Genomic DNA, 20,984 nt, shown 5'->3' with positions numbered 1-20,984 from the left:
TGGCAACCTCGTCTGTCGCTCCCTTATCCCCTTACTGTTGCCCCCCCTCTCCCTCCCGTACTGAAACGTTGTCCGGCCTAGTACGATAGTCACTTGTTTTGTTCCTCCCCTCCCTTTCTACACTCCTCTCCCTCACCTTTTGTTTTCCTCCGGCTCTACCAGAAATGTCGTCAGGCCTAGTACGGTAGTAGCCTGTCTGTTTCCATTTCCTTCCCACTTTCCCCCTCCCTTCCTTATCTATGTTGCACTATCTGAAATGTCGTCAGGCCGAGTACGATAGTTAATTTCACATCCTTACTGTTCATGGCCTGTAAGAATCTTGTATTTTCCCTTGTTCCTTTCCTTGCCTTGAAGCGCTTTGAAGCACATTGTGTATAGGCGCTATATAAATAAACTATCATATCATAGGGAAAAAGTCAACATGTCTGCACAGCACACAGCAAAAACAGCTAGACGGAATTGGACCAGGTGTGAAACAACTTAGGCAAAAAAGCGTTGACTCAATTTCCAGTAGGGTTCTGCAGTTATTCTGTCCAGTAGTTATTAAAATATTTGATGGCCCAAAATGATAGCTACATGTTTCCCATGGTGCTTTGCAGCAGATGCCTTTCAGAAATTAAAATCCGCCTTTTTTTTTTTGTGCGATGGGAGCGAGACCCGGGTTTATAACTGATATAAATGAAAAGTGCAAAAAAAGCCATTTGGAGCAGGAAATAGGATGAAATGGCACCAGGCTAGAAGATGGGGATGGGAAAACAGGACACCATTTGAAATTGGGGAGTTGGTGGCTGGGGGGATCCGGGGTGGTTGGGGACAAAGTTCAGAGATCAAACGTTTTAGCATAACTAGGGTTATACTGGGGCTAACTGGGCTTATAGTAGAAAACAGAATCTGGAATGAAAGTGCATTGCATGAAACGAGGACTGATGGTGGGGGGGGAAATTGGAGAGGGCTATGGAGGGGTAAGAGGAGTGGGGCACTTGGTGAGTGCCTTGGAGGGGGTGTTTTGGATTTTGCTTGCTTTTTACAGATAACCGGGGTTATTTGTAGTGTATCACTAATATAACCGCAGTAAAAAAAAAGTGAGATAAAAAAAAAAGTGAAATTTTAGAGCTACAGTGAGGTTGGGGGAATGGGTGTGGAGAAGAATATGGCTATGAATGGTGCAATATGGAAACTGGACACGGTTTCAAAACACTACATATACAACAAGGGTTTGGTTGCGTTAAATCTGCATAGTTTAACTTCAACTTAACTGAGGTTTTTTTCAGTGAATATATAATTAATTAATTCAATTACTAAAGTTCCTTTTTCTCTTTTTCCTCCAGACTTTAGAGAGTGTTGATGTATATTGTTTTGGTCATTTACTGTATGAAATGACTTACGGGAGACCTCCGGATTCTGTTCCTTTGGACAGCTTCCCTCCAGCACCATCGCTCTCTGTTTGTGAGTATACCACCTCTTTGCCTATTATAAAATTATACTGACACGCAGGCAATGTCTAGTTTTATTTATGATAGGTTGCAAATGAATTTTCTTCCAAGGAGAATCGTACAACCTATATTGTTTTTCAAAGGGACATTTGCTGGTGTGCGATTGATTTCTCTACGCTAAACTGCATGCAAGTGTGTTGAGCACTAATTTGTACCTGTTTTCAACCTTAATAATTCACAAATATCTATGCATAATTTCCATTCAAAATGCACACTGAAATGTTTGTGAACTGGAAAAAATGTGTCCTGCTCAGATGCAGCAGAAAGTTTCCAGGGGCAACCTGCTTATTAGCAAGATGGCCCATGAAAGCATGCATCTGGTAGGGCTTACTTATGTACCGCTTTACAAGTGCGATGAGTAATAGAATTGTCACAAGGTTATAAAGGGGCAAGCAAATTAAAACCATAGTAGCCAAAAGGGCAGAGTACGTCAATTAAAGGTTATATAGGTTGTTATTGGTTTGTCATGCTTTAAAAGATGACGAAGTTATTTACTTTTTCATTTAGCATAAAAAATCAAAATCATTGCCAATGTATTCCCCTGTGATTATGTATTGTCAGATCGCACCAAGCAGGTATACGATACACACCAATGTTATGCGTTATGTCAGAAGTTTTATTGGTTAAATGAAAAGAAAAGGCGGCAATAGTGGGTGTGTCTCAGTGTTCCAGTATAAAGGAAATACCTAAATGGTGTTTTGTTGGGCAAAGGCCATTGTTCTGGTTTTTTCACTGCTTTTCCAGAGTCTCTATGAGAAAAGAATTATAGGATACTCCCAAAACAAAGGGCTGCTGTCTCTTAATCCATTTGTGATGCAAACCAAGGAAAAAGTGTTATACATTTGTGACAAATCCAGGGTATTGATCCCTTCTCCCCAGAGAGGTGAGCCAGCTATGCAAGACCCTCCTTAGGGGTATGGGCAAGTGATATTTCACAAGGAGGATTCCTGATGTTTATTAGCATCTTTGTTGGACCCTCTTGTTTGCTTATATGGGAGTAAAGGAAGTTGTTAATTTGATGAAACTTTGACTTTGCCTGATCCAAATATTGGAACCCCCCTTGATTGTTAAGTCTTGTTACCAGCAGAACTGTGTCTCCCTTGCAAAAATCCTTATAAGAGACCCTTCAATTCTCATCTGGAGAGAGAGGAGAGCAGCTGACGTAGAGACAATCAGTTGGGGTGGAGATCTGCAGAGTTGACAGCGCTGCTACTGTGCAGAACTAACGCAGTCTGGAGGCGCATCACAGAGCTTAGGTGGTGGGCGAGCAGTCTGAGGAAGGCCGTCGAGCCCAGGTGTGCTGACCAAACAAGGCTCTCCTCTCTTGTCTTGGGAGATGCTGACCGAGGAAGGAGAAGTGATGCTAGCAAACCCACAAAAAGGTTGCCGTCAGAGGAAACCCAAGAAGGAGAAACCGGTAAGTCCATGAAAAAAAGTTGCTGCCAGAGCAAAACAGAGAAAGCACTGGTTAGCCCACAAGAAGGTCACTGACAGAAAGAATCAGAGACAGCATCAGCAAGGACACGAGAAGGCTGGTGCCCGTATAAGCCAGAGAACACAATACTGGCAAGTAACTAAGAAGTCTGCCCCGAAACCAGAACACCAGAAAGTGATCCGATGCAAGGGTGTTCGCCACAACCACTGTAGCCACAAACCTACCTGGAGCGAGTATCAAAGAGCATCAGGTGCGTGGTTTGGGCACAATAAAGGGAGGTGGGTTTGAGCTCCATAACAAACACTGAGAAGTACAAGACCCTGTGAAATACAAGGGAGGCAAAGTTTGAGAATGCTAGTCACCGAACCAATAAAAGATAGTGAGCTACAGAATCTGGGTCAGGCTCTCGTAAGCGGGACTAATGTCCGGCAGAGGGACTTCCAGGACCACCACCACCACCACCCCCCCGCAACCCTCCCCTATTGTTTTTTTTTCATAATGTAAGTAACCTTGGGTCTCACCCTAAGTTAATAGGGGAATCCAGATGTGGACCCCTTACTCACTATTCTTAGTGAGGCACAGCTCCACCCTACTGATGAGGTCCAACCAGACCGAAACACGTGTCTGCTGTTGGTACTCTTGTTCAGAGTAGAATTGCCTAGCATTTCGGTGCTGGACTGCCCCAGGGCTCCTCTGTGAAAGATAGTGAGCTAAAGGATCTGGGTAAGGCTCTCGTAACTGGGACTAATGTCCGGCAGAGGGACTCCCAGGCACTCCTCTTATGTTTTTTGAATAATTTAAGTATTTTTGGCTCTCACCTTAAATCACTTGGGGAATCCAGACGTGGAGCCCTTGCTCACTATTCTTAGAGAGGCACAGCTCCACCCTACTGATGAGGTCCAACCAGACTGAAACATGTGCCTGGGGTTGCTGTTGGTACTCTTGTTCAGAGGAGAAGTGCCTAGCATTTCGGTGCTGGACTGCCCCAGGCTAGGACAAAGAGTGATATGTTTTGGATATTTCTCCTCTGTGAAAGATGGTGAGCTAAAGAATCTGGGTAAGGCTCTCGTAACCAGGACTAATATCCGGCAGAGGAACTCCCAGGATCCACCCTTGTGTTTTTTGCCAACCCAAGAAGAATGAAGGCAAACAAATAGACAAGGCAGAGATTAAACCTGAGGCAATACCTGAGCAAGGTGTAAATGAAGGGGTTAAAGGTCCCAGTAAAGTTGTAAAGCCACCAAGCCAAGATACAGATAATGATGTAGGCCAGGAGGTCCCAGAGAGGAAGTTAAACATAGCACAAACACGGACTACAACCCTGAAAAGAGGTGTAGTTGCCCTAGAAAGGGAGTATCCTAACTATTTGGAAGGGAATGAGAAAAGTAACCTTTTTTCTACTTCAGTGAAACTTTGAAGTTTATGGAGGACTGAAAGGGAAATCAGTTCATTTGAAAAAGCTGGAGAAAAGAATCCTATTGTCATGAACTGCAGCAAACCTGAGCAACCTTTGTTTAAAGGCCAACTGCAGAGAACTGTTTGGAATGTTTATTTTGAAATAGTTGCAGTTGGTGACCAGGTGCAAGTGGATCTAGGCCACGTGGCCTAAGACCATCCACCTGTCAATCCTTGCTAAACTGTTGGTGCCTTTCTGTTTTGCCACCCTTTTTACCTTCTAGAGCAGCCCTCTACCCTCTTTTCCTTTGCAGTTGGTGGGCAGGTGTAAGTGGATCTAAGCAACATGGCCTAAGCCCCACCCACCTTCTTAGCCCTGCCTCTTCCTTTCTGCTTTTAACTCTTAGATCAAGGGTGTCTCTCGCCTGTGCATCCAATGTGAAGGGCAGATGAAGAAAAGGGCAATTCCTGTTTGGAACTGTTCAGACCAGAAGGACCCAGGACCTGAAGCCCTGCTCAGACAACAGCTAAGCACACACCAACATGTGCTTTCTCCCTCTGTCCCCACAGACCATCCCCACCATCACCAGACGACATCAACAACATTGCCCCTCCTAGACTCCACAGTGCAGCAACCTAACCCACATCAGCCTCAAGCCCACGGCACCCCCTTACCATCCATAACGCGGAAGTTGATGCTTGCCAACGTCCACTCGGCTATCCCCTCATGCAGCAGACCTTGCTGACCTCATCACTACACACAACCTTGAAGCCATCTTCATCACCAAGACCTGGCTAACACCCACCTCCAAGCACATCCTAGACGTCCTTGTCCCCGGCGGCTACAGCATTCAACACAGAGACTGGTGAACAAGACGGGCAGAAGCCTCGCAGTCCTCCACAAGCCCTTGTGGTCCAGCACTAGACTTGACGTCAACAACATTGGCTCCTTCGAAGTCCTTTCCTGCCGCCTCCTGCTGTCCCCGACAGACAGTCACCTTCCATCTCATCTACAGACCGCCCAAACCAAACACCACCTTCATCGAAGACTTCACCAACCTGGTCACCACCATGGCCCTCATGCATGCCAGCAGCATCTTCCTAGTTGACTTCAACTTCCCAGGCAACAAGGCCACCATACTGATGAAGGAAGCTCTCCTGAGCCTTCATGACAACCTCAGCCTCATACAGCACACGAAAGACACAGCGCACGAGAAAGGTAACATCCTCGACCTAATCATCACTGTACTGCCTTCCCTCCACTACAGCTCTCCTCTCCTGCTTGACTGGTCTGAACGCCTGGGTGTGCCTTTCAACATCTACCACCCCAGTCAAGTACTCCCAGCAGAAACCCATCGGACAAACCTTCAGGTTCTTCAAGAACTTCCTGGTGGAAGACCTCACCAACCTCCATCTCACTTGGACCAAACACATCTTAAGTATTGCAATACGTCAGACACCAGATGAGCAATCTTGCAGAAGCATTTTGTTACAGCCCAGCCATTTATGTGCTCATCAGACAATTGTGCACTCAATAGAAACCCTGAGCACACAGACAAATACATATTTATGTCGTATTGTTTAAGCTGTGGTGGACACTTTATGCTACTACCAGCCTTGGAACAGTGTCATGCCAGTGCTGGTCCAGTAAAGCTCATCATGTTGGTTTATGCACTGCACTCAAGAAATTGCTGTCATTTAAGCACAATTTGATGCCATTTAATTGCAATATCATTTCAAACATGTTCCTTGACCGTATTGCCCCAGTTGAGTAAATCTGTTAATGTTCAAATCAAATCAAGTTGGCCAGTTTAGGGAGGGTCTATGTATATGAGTCATTCATGCCTCGTTCTGGGATCTTCTTTTCCATCCTGTATACAGTTAAGTCTGTCCGGAGAGCGGTACAAATGTTCAAATCAAATCAGCACACTTTCATGCTTCTCACATTTGCAGCTACAAAATCATGAAGCCAATTTTAACGATGCCATACCTGTTTTGCCGCAGTTATGCACATTTTCTGCCTGCTTTCCACTTTATGATGAGTTCTCAACAGTGTTATCTGTGACGAACCAGAAGTACAACTTGGATCAGTGGACATGGTTCAAAGTAGGTTTATTTAAATAAAAAGAAAATGCGTAACTTGCCCTACTGTAAAGAGGGGATTCCCTTCCTATGAAACTCATACGAAGGTGCTTGTCCAAATGTCAGTATAACCAAAAAACTGTCCTTCGTCTTAACATGTGTCACTATCTGACCCTACCACTAAATGCAACAAACTGCTTTCACCCTGGGGGATTGTCAACCTCCTAGCTGACCCCCTCGTCTTCAGTCTCTTAACATCAGTTCTTTCCAAGACACACCGTGGCCTGGGTTACGGCAATCGTTCTCAAAAAGCAAATCCAGGTTTTAATCATTTCCTCTGCTATACAAAAAGGTACAAAGTCACTCAGTTTTTGATTACTTAATTCACCCAAGCTTTAATTGCTTCTATCCAGAGGGGTGTCTGAATTATCCTCCTCCAACAATGTCTTATCTTGAACCCCACCTCGCTCCCTCTAGATTTCCCACTCTGGGGTATTGTGGGAATTCTACTTTTGCAATTCACTATTCTCAATATCATTAGTTCTTGTGTCCCTCGGCACCCCTCGACTTGAGGTCGGCTCTGCATGGACTCTCTATCTCCTTTTTCTCCTCTTGCTTCTCTACTAGATATTGCATCCCATTCTCCATCACACTGTACAACTTACTCATTTAGGCCCTTGCTGGGGCAACACAATATACAATTAGCTAACATAACAATTCAATGCAACATTCATGCTATCGATTGAAAGGTTGCTTAAAGAACAGCATGACCATTTGTCTGCTAACAACCCTGAAGACTGGTCATGGTTGGCTTTTGCTGTAACCATTCACAACATTCCTAAATCAATGAAAGAGAAGCAATGTCTTTAGTACACATTCCTTAACAGTGATATTTTGAAATTGCCGAGGCTACAAGAGGTTTGGCTCATGGAAAAACCTGAATTAAACCGGTACATGATTTCATGATAACAGCAAAAAAAGAAATCAAGGGCTGCCCATACCGTGGTCTCTTGACAACTATTCAAAACAAAATTGAAATATCTTTTTCACAATGGCTACATTCAACTGCCGACATACAAACTATCAAAATAAGTTGGGACAAAACTATATTCCCCAATACAGATAAAACTTGATTTTTAACATCTATTGAATCCTGCAAAGACTAATGAAAATTCCCTTTTTAAACACACATCAAAAATATTTTCCAACTACTTTCTGTGCCATTCTTCTGATAACATCTGGCGATGTGAACTGTATTTGTTTCCCAGTTGGAGATACCGGCGATAGTGGACATTTTCTGTACAGGTTACAATCTTGCACAAGGGGAAAACACTAATAACTTGACAAGCTGAATAGCTGGTGTATCTATCATATGAACAGAAATGTGAGTGGTGCTATGCCCCTCACAATACATGGGCTAACAAGAAGTCCGGCTCTATTATTGACTATTATTTTGTATCTTCAACCTTGTGTGTGTGTGTGTGTGTGTGTGTGTGTGTGTGTGTGTGTGTGTGTGTGAGAGAGAGAGAGAGAGAGATATGCAAAGTTGCTATCTATTAATTGGCAGTCAAGTACTATACAAATTGAGAGTAAAATGTTCACCTCTTGTACACAATGATAATTTTCGCTGTAATTCTTTTTGTAAAAGCGCTTTTTAATGTCTTGTATGTTGTATAGTAATGTTTACATATTATCTGTATAGTTGTGCAAGGTTTGGTACAACCGTAACACACAAATAAATAAGATTGCGTCCCTTTCTCCTGTTGGGACCTGCCAATCTGTCTCTTTTGTTCGTCTATATTCTTATCTTGCTTTGTATGACTTGGGACTCTCTGTTGCTACTTTACTCTGCTAACCGCCCACTTGCTTTCTTCCTTAGCATCCCACGCCCCTGTTTTCTCACAACGCTTCCACCACGGAGGGGTCAATGATGCTTGTGTCGGCAGTATTGGTCTCCACCTGCCGTTCGGTAGCTTTTTGTTGTGGCAGCCTTCTTGGGGCCTCGCCAGCACTCATGGCTTTCTTGCTCTGTGTCAGTCTCCTCCTACGGGTGAGGGCTTCAGAGCTTTTATAGTTATTTCAAGCGTTAACCAGCTTCTGATGATATGTCAGGAGGAGGGTTCAGTCAGTCACACAGTAAGGCTTTCTCACTTTTACAATATCTGCAGTCCCCTTATAGGCTGAAAGTGCAGTTTTGATAGGGTTTCTCACCCTACCGAGAGTCATTGTCCCCACCAAAAGGGAAGTCACTCCCCTGCCCCAACCACTACGGAGGGCCTTGTGGAGTGGGCTCACCCCTATAGCCTCAATGAGGGTGGCTCCCCTTGGGGTGAAGGTACAAATACCCTGGTTTCGTCACATATCCCAGCAAGGCCTCATTTGTGCACATTGTCATGCTGGTTTATACATTTACCCAATAAATCATGGTGTTAATGTCTTTTATGTTGCATAGTAATATTTACTGTGCCACATGCCATTTTAAATTTCCAGCAGATCAGTGTCCTATGCTACACACACATACACGCATACATACACACATGCAAGCTCACATATGCATATATAGCAAAACATGTGTGACAGTGTACCAGCAAGTTGAAAATTGGGAGGGTGGATCCCTTCCATCCATAGTAAACCAGTGGTTGCTCAACAGGTCACTGGTACTCTGGAATATGCAATTTTTCTCTTTTCCTCAGTAGTGAATGTCCCCATGCATCAAAGGTAATGCAAGGATGAACCCTATGGCCTGGCCAGAAGGGACACCACTTCGCGCACTGCTGTTTCTATGGCATACATTTTTGTTTGCAATTTTCAGTTTGCGTTATTGAGACATATCAGGCATTCATTGTTTCAATCCAGTTTGAAATAAATAAGGCAATGTTCATAGAGATATGAGCATATACTGATTGTTTGGATCCACTAATTTAAGCTGCAGTGGCATTTGGAGATTTCCGAATAAAATAACACTCCGAAAGTATTTCATCTTATGAGCTTACATGCTTTTTCTATAACAAAAGAGACATTCTTCGAATATACACCATTTTGAAAGTGATGTCCATTTGTTTTTTCTAGTGGCTGTGCTGGAATCAATACTGTCCATTGAAGCTAGTAAAACTGGCATGCCAACAGTCTCCAAGCTCTTGCAGACACCGTAAGTCACATTTTCCTGTATATGTTCCTCCAAATGACAGCAGTAACTATTCCATGCATAATGCCTTGACGAGTACTCCATTTCTCGAGGCTTAAGCAGCTGTTCTAGTTTCAAATATTTCAGTACTTGAAAGAATAGTTTTCATTGTCTTTATTTGAATTTTATTTTGTATTTATTTGTTGTAATGTTACAGCACAAGCTTGCTTTTCACAACATTTGTTTAAAAGAGAGTTAATTTAGCAATGAATTAAAACAATTCAACTTAAGTCAGTCTTACATTGCTCAATAACAAAATTCCTAGTTTACCTTCTTAAAAATTATTCATAACCAAGACATACAAGTCATTTTATTAGTCTTGTAGTGTGACCGGGCATATTCCCTTGGCCGACCTTTTTCTCTATCTGATTCAAGTCTGATTATGTATTGTCACCTAAATTATCCTTAGCTTGCTCTAGTTCAGACAGAGCTACTTCTCATCCATGTATTATTGCTGGCATATAGTGCAGTGACAAATGCATCAGAATCATGCACCAAATGACCCATGAGTCTTCACCGCTTTTTATCTAATGTGGAACATTTTGTGAGTAAGTGCTTTAGAGTTTCAGCTGTGTCTTCCTCTTGGTAGCTTCTTTCATTCCTCGGGATGTTCAAACGAGGGCCGGATACTACCAGACAAAGTAATACATTAAATCTGGCATACATAAAGTCTCCTCATTCTGACATCCGGAAACTTGAGTAGGTACGGTTGGGGCGAGCCAGGGATATAAGCTTGCTCTATGCTCTTGTGTACAGTCGCCCTTAAAAAGATCAATGTTAAATCAAAAGTCCCATTCAAAGGCCTTTAAGCGTAATGTGGCAACTAGTTTGTGGAATTCTAAAGTCCAGTTGATGGGCCATTCAATGGTCTTTGTAAAAGACAGGCAGGCGTCTCGAAGCACCTTTCATTTGTTATCCCCATCTCTTGGCCTAATAGTAAATTTGTTGATTTTGAGCCAGAAGATTATCTTTCTAATACTAAGCATAGTTGTTAATGAAGTTCTTCCCAGCTCTATTGTGCATGCTGGTAAACAGTTGGGAAATCCAAGAATACGACGAAATGTCACCCCCTCCAGTTTATTTAGCCACTTTAGGCTTTTCATATTACAGGTTTCCAGGACGTATAAAATCGTGGGAACTATACTCTGTATACAGTGATCAAACCATAAATACTATATCCATTATTTGTCCGAACAAACCTCATGATGGATCCAAGTTTCCTGTTTGTTTTTAATTCAATATCGACTTTAAATTGACTCTCTGATGCTTTACTTGTTATTTTGGAAGCCAAATATGTATAAGTCTGCACTGTTTCTATTGTCTTATTGTCCACATACAGACCATCCTTTAGCGGGCGCTGCTTGGTTCCAAAGTACTTAGTTTGAATTTTCTTATAGCTCAAACTAAAGTTGCTGTCCTCCGAATAGCTTAAAGCATTCATTGCCCTGAGGAGGCCGAACCTAGTTTGATCTATAATAACTGTCATCCACGTAGGTTAACAAACATAGATGTTCTCCACCCAATTTGGGGGGGAAATTTGAAGTATTAGATAGGATGACAAGCAGGGGCTATAACACGCACCCCTGCTTTAGACTCCCATTTACTGTTATTAATTCAGTACGTTGACCAGCGCCATCTAGCCAGACTCTTACTGAAGTATCAGAATGCAGTTGCAAAGCAGATTGAGTACCCCTTTATATATATCCTTATTTCCCAGTTTCCACGCAGAGCTGTAGTTGATAAATACTGCATATAATGCTCCCAACACTAAGATATTATTGGTGGTCGAGGAATATCTTTGGAATCCCAAATAGGGCATTAGTAGTATATTTGCTTCTTTGACCCACTTTTGGAGAGCTCCGAGTATTTTTGTGGCGAAGACCTTGCTGGTCACATCCAGTATCTTCCTCGTGATCACAGATGTCAAAGTGATACAAAGGGTTCTTATACTGCTGTTCTTGCAAGGTATAATATGTTTCCTTGACATACGTTACCCGCTTATCTTTAGTGACGTTATAAATTATGGGTGCACTTTATTTTACAATCTCACTATTTACTAGTGCCCAAAATGTTTTTGTATCTTTGGATGCTAGTATCTTTAGTATGCGTTGACATTTTTTATTACTGACTGACATCTGATGTCTCTTGAGCCAGTTTTTTAACCTATTTTTTTTAATTTTATTTCTGCATGACCTTCCGCAGGATATATTCCCAGCACTCTAGGTATATTGCGTATGCATCTTTGGAGCTGGCACTTTATCTGCAATCTAGCTATCATAGGTTTCATGGACTACTTTAGGTTTCCCACCCGGGCAGTCCTTTTCCCATTTGTTCAAAAACATTATTATCCATCCATCATATTCTACTTGTGTTCGAGGTCTCAGAGAATGTTCTCTTTTACAGCATTCTCTCAGATTCAAATTCAAGGTCCTGATGTTTTATCTGTACCAATAAAGGCAATTACCTTGCCTACTTACAATTTGTGAGCTTTTCATGCAGAGACTCGGGCTCTCTTTCATGATGTCAATTTTCAGATTTATGACATCATGATCACTGTTATGAGTGTTGTGCAGCTTAATAGATATATAAATATATAGTCCAAAATGGTTCCCCATATGCCAAGTGGGGAAACCCGCTGCTCACCCATTGACCATCACCATTTCCACAGCCATATGTTGCAGTAAAATGTGCCCTTCCTTGTCACCTATATTTACTTGGAACTTGGCATCCGGTATTTGCTCTCGCAATTGTTTGTAATACTATTATCATAGGGGAAGGAGCAATGAACATGGAAGTCACCGCCTAAGATCACCAACATGGCGGTCTTCATGTTTATGTATGACGATCTTTCCTCTAGGTGTGTACCTCGAGGTGGTTTATAAACATTAATTACCAAAGCTTTTTTGCCTTTGTTTATTTGTGCAACCACAAGGACAATGTTAGGAGTGTTGTTAGGCATTCTGATTTGAGTATAGTTAAGTGTTCCTAATTCTTGAGATAAGACCCCACTTCTGGTGTCCTGTTGACCCTTTCCTGGCAGCATTTATCACTGGACTATAGCCATCCAGCTGGAATTTCTTTCTCAGCCATGTTTCCTACAAACAAAAAATATCCATGTTGTGAAACAGCTAGGAAGTAGAGGATCATGCTAGATGGCCAAAGTCTCTTGTGTTCCAGGTGGCCATTAGAATAGGTTTTTTTAATTCAATCTAGGAACCAGGCCTTTTCTGGTTAAGAATGGTGGGTGGCCAAGACCAATCAGTACACTTGTGTAGATTGTGCCCAAGTGGTATTTCTGGTTCTTCTCTTGTCTTCCTGTCTCTGTACTGGGTATTCTTAGTTCTGTATGACTGTATGTTCTCGCAAAGGTCCACTGACCCCATGGTTAAGTCATACCCATCTTAAAAAAAGTCTCCTTTGAGGTCAATATGAACCACGCCACTTGTGTTGATTGGCAGTGGATTCCTCCTCTGTTTCAACACTTTTGTCGAGCTTTGAGGGGGGCCATAGATGGGATTTCATCATGTGTTTCACACACTAAATACGGTAAGTACACATCTTGCATCTCATCTTGCTCTGGTGATGGTAATTTACAAGCCAATCCTAGACTCACTTCCATTAACATTGATTTGGGACCGTTTGTAACTTGGGGAGCTTTTTTTTTCTGGATAAGCCAGGTTATTCCTTCTCTTTTGGCCTCTGTATTTTTGACCTCCTATTCCCCTTTTCAAGCCTGAGGGGAGAAGGGGCAGATGTATTTTCCGCAATAACTGTTAAGAGACAGTCTAGTTGTTCAGCATCTGCTTGATGTTTTAACTGTTTGTTTGCCTGTCTTTTGTTTCTTGTTTAAACAAGCCTTCTTTTTCTGTGGTCTCACTGAATTCGTGGGGCTTTCTGCTAATGTCTGAGGAGATGCTATTGGTTGAGGTAGAACTATAACCTCTAGGCAGAACTGATCGTTATGTGTGGACAAATAAGCCACACTTAAGTTAACGTCCCTCAATCCATTATCTTTAGGGCTGGTGGCTTCCGGAGGGAGTTTGTGCATATCCCATGCTATCTGAGCCTGCTTAGAAGTAGATCCTTCTTGTTTAGGCATTGACAAGGTATCCACAATTTATTTTTTGAGCAGGCCTATGCTGGCTCATATCATATATTGGTTTCTGTATACTCTGGTACACCACCGATAACCTATGTAGTTCAGCAAGTAGTGAAACATTATGTTTAAAACAGTGGCATTCACCCGCTTCATCTTATATAGCAGAAGATATTTGCGAGCTGGGTAAGACAGGAGAGTTTTGAGGGGGCCTGCAGCTTAAGTTGCTGAAAGACAATTGTGTATTACCGGGTGCCATGTCCAGACAGTTTGTGGGGGTGGGGGGTTTAGTTTCTTGTTCATCATTCTTGCTGCTGCCATTATGAAGACTGAGGCATAGATCCAATAATTAATTGTTATCAGTTATTGGATCGCTTGAGGAATTTGTGTGACCCTCTTTCTGTTCCGCTTCAGCTCCTTCCCCTCTTTTTGCTTCTGCTATTACAAAAAAAGATGTTCTTTTCATTTTTGAGCTGCGAGTTAAATGGGTACTATCACTGCGCCTCCTTCTCTTCAGGGGGGAAATTTCCTTCGTACGACTGTGTAGATTGTAAGCCATAAGGGCCAGATCTTCCCCACTCACAATCTACAGTAATAAGTATGTAAGCTTTATCGGTCTCTTACCAGTGTATGCAGCAATTCCTTGGCAGCATGTTGCAGCAGTCGGAGAAGGATGAAGTTAAGTTTGGGCGAAATCAGTACAAGAAATAGATGCCACACAGTGCAGTCTTCAGCTCTCAGCCCACAGACTGCCGACAAACACTTTTCCACATTTCACATGCAAACGCGAGTTATATCACATTACGTTACGTTACGTTACACAGAAGCACCTTCTTCCTGTGCTCAGCAACTCTTGCATCAATTAAATAGTATTGTATGCAGTCTGCCCTACACTGCCGACTAACACTTTTACACACTTTGCACGGGCTTTGTGTGTGAAAGCTGGTATTATCACATTCGCAGAAGCCCCTCCTTTGTGTGTCCACTCAGCAATGCTCACATCAATTAAATAGCAATCCATGCAGTCTGGTCTCCACTGCTGACAGACACTTTTCCACACTTTGTCTTTATTGCTTTGGTCACTTATCTACAGAGGCTTCCTAGCTTGAAAAACCCCCAAGAGGTAGAAGAATGTCTCTTATTAACTGTATTTCAGAACAAGGATATTAGGAAATCAACATGAGAGAAAGATTTCTCAGCAAACGTTCTGCCTTTTGGCAAAATGACTTCTGCTCTGAAAGCACAAAGGGGTGAGTAGTGGCTAAAACGCCTACTGAGCTTTACACAAACACAGCAAGGATCCCATTAATAAAGGTGAAACAGGCACAGCTCCTTCATCTCTTTTGGCATCGCGGGCAGGCTATGTTCTTCGGGAGGGGTGTGAGCTGGCACAGATGCAACCCATACAATACTAGCACAGGTAACACAATGAAAGAATATCCAATCAAGGATCTACAAAAATAGGATCTTTAAATGCATTCAACTAATAAAAACACTACTGGCCCACCCCTGTACGGGTAAACACAGCAACAGTGGACTTTCTAAAGGGCCACCCTGGGTTTGTAGACAATGGTGCTCCGGCAATATTTTAGAAGCAAAATGTCATTCATAAAGAGGTCTTTAAAAAGGTAGATAAGGTGGGCTTAAAAGTCGCAAAGGTCCTTTAACTCTGTATAGGAGGATTGGTCCCCTTCAAATACCTTATTTTCCTGTCTCTCAGGCCCAACAGTATTGAGCCAGAGCTTTTGGCATTAAACAGGGCGTCTAAGGGAAACTCCTAAGGGTATGAGTCTTCCGGGGTGAGGGGCAGAGTGGGGGGGGGGAGTTCTCTGATCAACAAAACAACTTAGACTTGGCTTTGCCTGGTGTACTCCCTTACCAGGACTTTCTCATGTGGCTTCTTTACTCATTTGAAAACTTGAATTTGCCTGGTATACTCTCCTGCAAGGGCTTTTCTCATGTGATTGACTTTACACACTTGCAAACATTAATTTTCCCATGTGAAAAACCTGAAGGTGTGTCACGACTCAGTCCCCAGGGATCCCTTATTTAGGTGGCAAGGGAAGGGCCACCGCTGTTGGATCCAGACCCTGGGGGTGCACAAGTGAGGAAGGATCACCTGGGTAGGGGTCCTCAGGAAGTGGGGAGGAGACACCGGAATGTGAGGCATGGTCCCCCATATTCCTGCTACCTTTATGGGATACTACAACTCCCAGAACTCTACTCGTTTCCTTATCAGCCCAAGTACTGAGATGAGGATGAGGAAGAGGAAGGCTGAGTCTAGGAAGATAACCACTAGTAACATGCACTGGCCTTGTCCCACTAATAAGGTCAGACAAGATCAGGCACTCAATCACAATCACACACACCTGAAACACATGGACCACTATCCAAACTAAAAGGTGGAGCACAGAAAGACACGGAGAGTGAGACTGGCCCAGTGGGAAGGCAAGCTGGATGGCGAGACAGAGGCCAGCTAAGAGAGAGTTGCAGAGAACCAGGCAAGGGAGAACGGGATGCCGAGACGCTGACAGGCTGCGAGTTGAAGCAGGAGAGAGCATGGCGAGGGAGCGTGGTTTCCAAGAAGCCGTAGAGTTCAGAGAAGGGAGCTGAGGGGCCGGCTAATCCCTTTCCTCCATGCGCCAGCAAACTGCTTGTTTCCTCCCCTGGGCCGTGAGGCTGCCAGGGAGTGTCTGAGGGGCTGGTGGGCAAGACCCTGACCTCGACGAGCAGAACACAGGACGTGCGAAAGCAATCACAGCCGGTGAGTTCAAAGAAAGGGAAAGCCCAGTTTGTGATACACATGATTGTGGGAAGCTACAGTGTTACATGCAAGGCTACATGTTGAGGGATAAAGACATTGAATTGAAAGCTTGAATGTATATAGCCGGCGAGGGAGCCGATGAGAAACATAGTAACAGGGCAGTGCCATTTGAGAAGGCACATTGTTAAACGCTTCTTAAAAGATAACAGATCAGTGAATAATGAAAGCAAAATGTGTTGAAAGCAATTGAAGGAAAGGGCACGAGGGAAGGAGAGTGTGCAGATATCCCGAAAGGCTAATGTGAAAGTGAATTGATATTTTTGTGAAACGAGGAGCAAGTTGCAGTGGACCCGTCGTAATGAACCAGATGCTTTTGTGAAATAAGGAGCACAGTGGCTGAAATCCTTGTTCTGTAAAACCAAGTACAAGAGGCACGGAAATTGAGAAATCAACCCTGTTGTCAGAGTGGTCACGCATAGGGGTGAGAATACTAGGCAGTTGCAAAAGTCTCTGACAGATTAAGAAAGTGAAGTACAAAGGTTGGGGAAGGGAGTTCTTCCCGAGCTCTATGAAGCAGAGTCATTTGTGTGGAAAGTGTTTCAGCCATGTTTAAGTGTTTGAAGGAAATGAACTAAGAAGGAACTTTGCGAATACCTGTTTGTTTGAGAATTGTGAAGCCAGGTGAGGGAAGCCCGAAAGAATCCTTTGAAGAGAACGGTGATGCATGTTGAACAGACTTTGGAATAAGCGAGGGAAGCCAAACAGATTAATGGGAAATCTTTGAACTGTGCATATTACCCACCTTGAAGGAACTTAGTAAGAACCCCAGTGAACTGAACTTTGGGAAGGGAGTTCTAAGCCACTTTCATTGCCATTCTGACATTCTTTTGATACACTCTTTATTTTCATACATTTTTCCCACACTTAGGTTTTTTTTTTTAAACAATTTTTATTATTTTAAACAAACAACACTCCAAACATTACAAACATTTAGAACATTCGTGATCAATATTAAAGACATTACTTTATAAAATGCTCTCTTCTGTCCTCCCCCCTCCATCCCCAATAACTCGAGCCATCATATCCGCGCCATCCACTTGAGCATCTTCAGGTGTCTCGATTATCATCACCTCATCAAAGTCTTCTGTTTCGTATTCGGCCTGGTGACGGTTTACCATCGAAGTCACCAATTGCCTCCAGGCTATCAGGGGACCCACCTCCTTCTCCCCACCTCTAGTGACAGCTTCATACCAGGCCGCGGTTTCTGCTTCAGCCCATTTCAGGAGGTCTGCCCACCACACCTCTGCTCTAGGCCAGTGGGCCGCCTTCCAGCCCATTGCGATTCTGCCCTTGGCCAAGATATAGGCCAAGTCCTTCATCTTGCTAATATGCTTTAGATTACGTGGCCTAGGGAAGCTCCCAAGCATACATGCCCAAGCAGACCCCACGTCAAGCACCACCCCACTGCTGGCCATTCGTGTTTTCAGTTCTACCCAGAATCTTTTCACTTCCGGGCAAGCCCAGAACATATGCAGCAGCCCAGCCTCCTCCTCCCCGCACCTGGGGCATTTTTGTATAGCTGAGCCCCCAAACCTGGCTATTCTGCCGGGGGTCAAGTATGCTCTGTGGGTGACATATAGTTGGATCTGCTGGAGTCTCGCATTCCGGGACACCTTCTTGTGGTACCTTTGGGCTCTTCCCCATTGTCCATCCGTCATGGGTTCCACCACCTCCTCCTCCCAGTCCTGCCTCATTTGAAGCAGCTCCTTCCCCGCCTTCGTGCTCAGTAGCTCATATATCCGAGATATTTCATGGTCACCCTCCGAGACATTGTACATCATTTCGATGGTGGCGTCAGGTTCTTCTGCAAGTAGATCCTGGAGTAAGTAATATATTGGCCTTTATGCACCCGGTCTCTTCCATTATTCTCTGAAATTCTAATGCCTCCCCCTCCTGCCATATATCTCCGAGGGTGGCCAGGCCCACCGGTTCCCATTATCTGCGGACCTCTTTAATCAATTGTGAATCTCCCCCACATAACACCACCAACGGGACCTGCTGAGAGAGCGGGTCCGGGTCACCCACATTTCGCCATGCTCTATGCCAGACCTCCCAGCCCAGCACCAGCAGTCTCCCCATCTCCGACACTTTCGTTTTGTGCAGCCACACTGTCTCTTTTAGGAAGTATGGGGCAGAATCACACTGCAAAAGCCTGGCTTCCACTGATTTGTCTTCAGACAACCACCTGGCTACATTAGTAGCTGACCCGCCAAGTAATACAATTCAGAGTTCGGCAGGTTTATACCCCCCTTGTCACACGGGTTTTGTAATTTCCAGAGTGCCACCCTGTTCCTAGAATTATGCCATATGAAGCCCCGGCACAGGCCCTGAAGTCTGACAAACGTTTGGGTATTAAGTATGGGACATTTACAAAAAAGTTTAGCAGTCTGGGCAAAACCACCATCTTAAGCAAAGCTGATCTTCCCATCATGGCGAGGTGCAATCTGGACCAAAATATCATGCTATTTTTGATACCTTCGACAGCTTTCTCCGTGTTGTATTTGTGCTCTACCTCTATCTTGTGGTATATGTTTATGCCTTGGTATCGAAACATCTCGGTCTGCCAAGGTATCTGCAGAATGGGCAGTCTTTCTAGTGGAATACCCTTGTATCTCCCCAAGGGGAACACGCTGGACTTCCTCGTTCCATCACCTCCAACACATATTGCAGGTTCTCTTCTGGGAAACGCAGGTAGAGAAGCATGTCATCGGCATACAGTGATATCAAGTGTGTGCTTCCTGCCGTACGAATCCCCACCTCGCCATATTGTTGCCTAAGGCAAATTGCCAACGGCTCCAACGCAAGGATATATAACATGGGCGACCAGGGGCATCCCTGTCTGGTCCCCCTGCTGAGTCGCCATTTATCTGAGATAATGGTGCCGGTTTTGATCCTTGCAATCAGGGAGCTGTATAACATCTTGACCCATCTAATGTACCCCGGCCCTATCCCGTACCCTTTCAAGGTCGCCATCAACCATGGCCACCTCACTGAGTCGAAGGCTTTGACCGCGTCCAGCCACACAATGGCCAACTCACCCGGATCTGCCTCTGTTTGATCAATATGATGTAGCCTCCTGTGATTGTCCGTGATGTTTCTGCCGGGGACATAGCCTGTTTGGTCCGGGTGTATCAATCTGCCAATTACTCGCTTAAGCCTGTTGGCAAGCACCGCTGTGAGTATTTTGCTACCTTGATTGAGCATCAATAGGGGCCCGTAGGACCCACAGTCCTCGTTCGGCTTGCCCGGTTTCAAGAGCGGGATGATCACCGCTTCTCGAAGGGATTCTGGCAACTCCCCCGGTTTGTAAGCCTCCATGCACATGGCCAGCAGCGGCTGGAGTGACTCCTGCTTGTACGTTTTATAGAATTCGCTGGGTAACCCATCCGACCCAGGCGCTTTACACGTGGTCAGGTGCTGGATCACTGTCTCCAGTTCGTCTGAGGTGATTGGGGCCTCTAAGTCTGCTTGTTCCAAGACGTCTAAGGTGGGCAGCCCTATATCCTCTAGTGTTTCCAGCATTTCTTGACCCATGTCTCCACCTGTGTCCTCATAAAAGCGTTTATAATATCTGAGGAACTCTTCGTTTACACCTTCCTGGGTATTGCAGATCTGGCCTTCCGCGTCCCTGACTACTCTAATCACCGGTCGGGGTGTTTCATTTTTGTACAACCAGGCCAGCAATCTGCCCGGCTTGTCTCCTCCCGCATGTTGTCTTTCTACATATTTCTTGTAATTCAGCTTCCATAGTCTATCCCAGAGCTTGCTGCTAGCCTTTTGCAACTCCCTCATCTTTGCACCTTCTTCCCGGGTGCCCCCCCCCCCCTCGCATCAAGTCCTCTAATTCTCTCTCCGTTTCCTGCAACTCTCTTTATATACCCCCTTGGAGCCCCTTGGATTTTGATATGGCTACCCCCCGCACCACCATCTTGAATGCCTCCCATACTGTTCCCATTGATTGCACGCTGCCGGTATTAATATCAAAATATTCCGTGATAGCCTCCCTTAGGTCTTCTCTGAATCCTGGGTCCATCAGGGCCACAGCTCTGAGCCTCCACGTCGGGATAGGCGCCCTGGGGGGATGGTGCCGCCACTCCAAGACCAAAGTTGAATGGTCCGAGAGCACCCTGGCTTTATATTCTGCGCCCAACATTTCTCCTGCTATCTCAGCGGCAGCAAACACGTAATATAGCCTGGTATGCAAGTCATGCGGCGCTGCGTAATGCGAGTATTGCCTATCCATTGGGTGCAACCGTCTCCACACATCCTCCAGTTTGAGGTCAGTCAACAGTGCCCCCAACGATTTGGCTGCTGGAGTTGGATTTCCTAGCTTACTGTCTGACCTATCTATCTCAGGGTTTAGGGTGCAATTAAAATCGCCTCCCCACAATATTGCGCAGCCTAACAGGGGGCTAATTTTACTATATAGAGACCTAAAGTAAGCTGCACTATCATGGTTAGGGACATATACATTT

At 44.4% G+C, this 20,984-nt stretch overlaps 1 protein-coding gene across 4 annotated transcripts in view; it reads left to right on the top strand.

Moving 5' to 3' along the window:
* The window catches only part of PXK (PX domain containing serine/threonine kinase like), a 917,751-nt gene that overhangs the window by 729,926 nt on the left and 166,841 nt on the right, over positions 1-20,984 (top strand). For all 4 annotated transcript variants that reach the window (XM_069643765.1, XM_069643764.1, XM_069643767.1 and 1 more), the window contains exons 11-12: positions 1,329-1,446; positions 9,475-9,553. In XM_069643765.1, coding sequence (XP_069499866.1) covers positions 1,329-1,446; positions 9,475-9,553 — 197 coding nt within the window. The remainder of the gene's footprint in view (positions 1-1,328; positions 1,447-9,474; positions 9,554-20,984) is intronic.

Source organism: Ambystoma mexicanum, chromosome 2p (genome assembly GCF_040938575.1).
Source record: "Ambystoma mexicanum isolate Mex_15411 chromosome 2p, UKY_AmexF1_1, whole genome shotgun sequence".
Lineage (NCBI taxonomy): Eukaryota > Metazoa > Chordata > Amphibia > Caudata > Ambystomatidae > Ambystoma > Ambystoma mexicanum.
The sequence above is the reverse complement of the archived record's forward strand: the minus strand, read 5'-3'. Positions and strand labels throughout refer to the sequence as shown.